The sequence below is a fragment of the Acanthamoeba castellanii genome (genome assembly GCF_000313135.1).
Source record: "Acanthamoeba castellanii str. Neff unplaced genomic scaffold scf7180000084733, whole genome shotgun sequence".
NCBI classification, from domain to species: domain Eukaryota; phylum Discosea; order Longamoebia; family Acanthamoebidae; genus Acanthamoeba; species Acanthamoeba castellanii.
Window position 1 is genome coordinate 50,878 of NW_004457260.1, and position 2,729 is coordinate 53,606.

Below are 2,729 nucleotides of genomic sequence, written 5' to 3' on the forward strand. Positions count from 1 at the left end.
AGTGTCGAGTGTGCGAGAAGATGTATGTCAATGTAAAAAAACATATGTTCTATAAGCGCGAGAGTTGCTGTACCATCTGCTGCAGTTCGTGCGACTCCCGGTTGCCTTGCTCACGTTCATAGCAAAGGTCAATGAAGCGCATGATGTCCTCGAGGTAGAACCTGCATCGCCTCGATCGGTCCAACATGAAGAGGATGCCCAGATGCGTCAAGTCGATGGGATACTCCCGCAGAATGGTGTCCGTCTGCATCTCCACTAACTGATCCACCGTCTGAGCCACCAATTAGTGCTCCACCCATCAACAATATGAAACAGATTCGTGGTGAATGCGAGGCGGGGCAGCACCAAGTAATCTCGGTTCTTGTTTCTGCACCCCGTCTCTCGGCGCACCCTCTCGTATTCGGCCGTCGCCTTTTGTTTGATGACCTGCAAGTTCCCCATCCTCCTCTGCCAAGCGCCAAGCAGTACAGAACAAACACAAAATATATTTCTATTGTTTGTAATTACAGACTTTCTCTTTTTCTTTTCTCCAAATCAGCAACGCTGACCTAAAAAAGGAAATAATATGACGCACAGTCACACATTTTTTGTACTTGGCTTCTTGTTCTTCTTCTTGGCCACAACCACGATTGCGTCGGATGTTACTGCTGCACCTCCTTCGCGCAGGGCCACACTGATGACGAAGGGTCGACGGCCGTAGAAGGAGTTCTGGCGGATCTTGATGAACAGGACAGCCACCCCCTCGTGGTGGTCCAGCGCCGCCAACCGCACGCCGTAGTCCGCCCGGCTCAAGGCCGATCCGCTCGCCTGTTCCACCACTCTCACCTCGATCGGCCACCACTTCGTCGTCTCGTCTTTGCCCTCCACCATCGCCCGACCGATTGGCGGATGTGCCACCGTGCAAGTGAACTCCCTGTTCTGGAAGACCTGAGCAGGCGGCTGCTCGGTGAATCGCAGGCACGTCACCCTGGGTATCGCCTGGGCCGGCGGTGTTGGTGGCGATGATGGCGGTTCTGACGTTGACGACGACGAGGGTGTCGGTTGGTGGTCTGGAGGCAGCTCGTGGTCGGCGATGACGGTGTCGTCGTGCTGCAGCATGGAGCCGATGGTGTACGAAGGCGGCAGATCGACGTCGAAGCGGTCGCGCAGCTTCACCACTCGCACGTGCACCCGGTAGAGCTCGACGGCCTGCTTCTCCACCAGCTCGATCAGCCGAGCGACCCGGCATCCGGGGTCCACGAACACGAAGAACGCCCCGAGCGGCAGCACCTGAGCGCAAAGCCTGAACCTGGTCGTGGGCGCCAGAGCCAGGTCTGCTTCACAAGTGAAGGCGATGGACGGAGGGGACGGCGGCGCAGATGAAGGCAGGAGGGAGCTCAGGTCGAACTCGTGGAAGCCGCTACTGCTGTCGTCTTCCCCTTGGTCGACGGTGGTCGTAGCGTCTGGTTGTGGGTCGGGCCTGTTGGGGTGTTGGGCGTCGTCCAAAGTGCGTAGGAGGCTGGCGAGGGCGGCTCTGGGTGAATGCGCCCTCGAGGCAGCTCTGACGAGCACCATCAGCTCTTCCTCCTGAAGAAGGGCACTTGACGTGTCTGTGGTTGGCGTTGAGTTGGCGTCTGGAAAGAAGCTCGAGGCCATGTTTGGAGTGACTGCTTTTCTCAACACACAAAAAGGACCTTATGCTCAACGCAGCCATAAAGGTATCGGTGGTTGGAGAACATGTTGCCCAAGTGCGCACGTGGCTCAAGCAACATAACACTTCACATTTTTCGGCGAAATCAGCGACAACCCTCCACCGGCAAGCAAGCAAGTGTAAGGCAAAATGTGGAACCTATGAGCTGACCACCAACACTTGCGTGGCTGCGTGCTGGTCGACTTTGAGTCCCTCAGGTACCAATAAAACGGTGTTTGGTATCGCCAATAGGGCTGCCTCGGCCACACCTCTGCACGGAGAACATGTTTCCCGCGGACCCTATCGCCGTAGGTGTCACGGAAAGGTGGTTGGTGTCGGTTATGCAGGCCGGTGATTCCGTTGCTTGCGCTCCTGCTTCTTCTTGAGCCGCCGAAGCCGATTGTGGGCTTCGTTTGCTACGCACGCCAGTTGTGTTGGCATAACGAACACCACCGTCAGCTTACGCCAGCAGTCCGCGGCGGAGGCTTGGGAGGGGTAGGGTACCTTGCTTGGCGCGTCTAAGGTCGAGGTATGGACGCAGGCCCACGTCGTCCTCCCACGCTGCAGCGACGGCGCCAGTGTGGCCCAAAGCGTGGAGCGAGCGCGCGCTGGCCAGCAGGCGGTCCATCCCTGGACCCGGCTCGATGCTGGTCAGCTGCGCGATCGTCGACCCATCAACATGCCGTCCGATCTCCATGTCGTTGTCATCATCGCGTTTGGCTGCGACGAGCGTGCGTAGGAGGGCAGCGGCGAGGAGTGCGATCTTGCGCTGGCGCTCCCACCGGAGCTGCAGCTCGTACCAACTCCAGTTCGGGGCCGACCTGCGCCCGACACCTCTACCGCGGTATCTGTACCGCGCCTCATAGAGCTCCTCCACCCGGGCCAGCGTCAGTGCGATCCGCCGCCCGTCGCAGCGAGTCGTCCTCTGGCCCTCCGCGCACTCTCTCTCCACCACATCGACCAGCAGTGCCACGCCGCCGGCCTCGACAAACGATGCCACGAACTGGTCGCAGACCTCCGCCACCGCCGCGTTGACACCGTTCGTGCTCGGCGCCACCCA

At 59.2% G+C, this 2,729-nt stretch overlaps 3 protein-coding genes across 3 annotated transcripts in view; all 3 read right to left on the bottom strand.

The window, feature by feature from the left end:
* ACA1_387340 (uncharacterized protein) overlaps positions 1-441 on the bottom strand; it is a gene marked incomplete at both ends in the record, with an annotated part of 790 nt that extends 349 nt beyond the window's left edge. Inside the window, 2 exons of the mRNA XM_004333100.1 lie at positions 74-244; positions 391-441. Coding sequence (XP_004333148.1) covers positions 74-244; positions 391-441 — 222 coding nt within the window. The remainder of the gene's footprint in view (positions 1-73; positions 245-390) is intronic.
* A 93-nt stretch (positions 442-534) lies between these two features.
* ACA1_387350 (uncharacterized protein) lies at positions 535-1,633 on the bottom strand (the record flags this gene model as incomplete). Its single annotated transcript, XM_004333101.2, has 3 exons — positions 535-548; positions 594-1,513; positions 1,581-1,633. Coding segments are annotated over 3 exons (987 nt in total), but the record flags the coding sequence as incomplete, so codon positions are not given.
* Positions 1,634-2,008: 375 nt separating this feature from the next.
* Positions 2,009-2,366, bottom strand: ACA1_387360 (uncharacterized protein; the record flags this gene model as incomplete). Its single annotated transcript, XM_004333102.1, has 2 exons — positions 2,009-2,085; positions 2,174-2,366. The coding sequence occupies 2 exons, from the start codon at positions 2,364-2,366 to the stop codon at positions 2,009-2,011; spliced, it is 270 nt and encodes an 89-aa protein (XP_004333150.1).
* Positions 2,367-2,729: the final 363 nt, after the last annotated feature.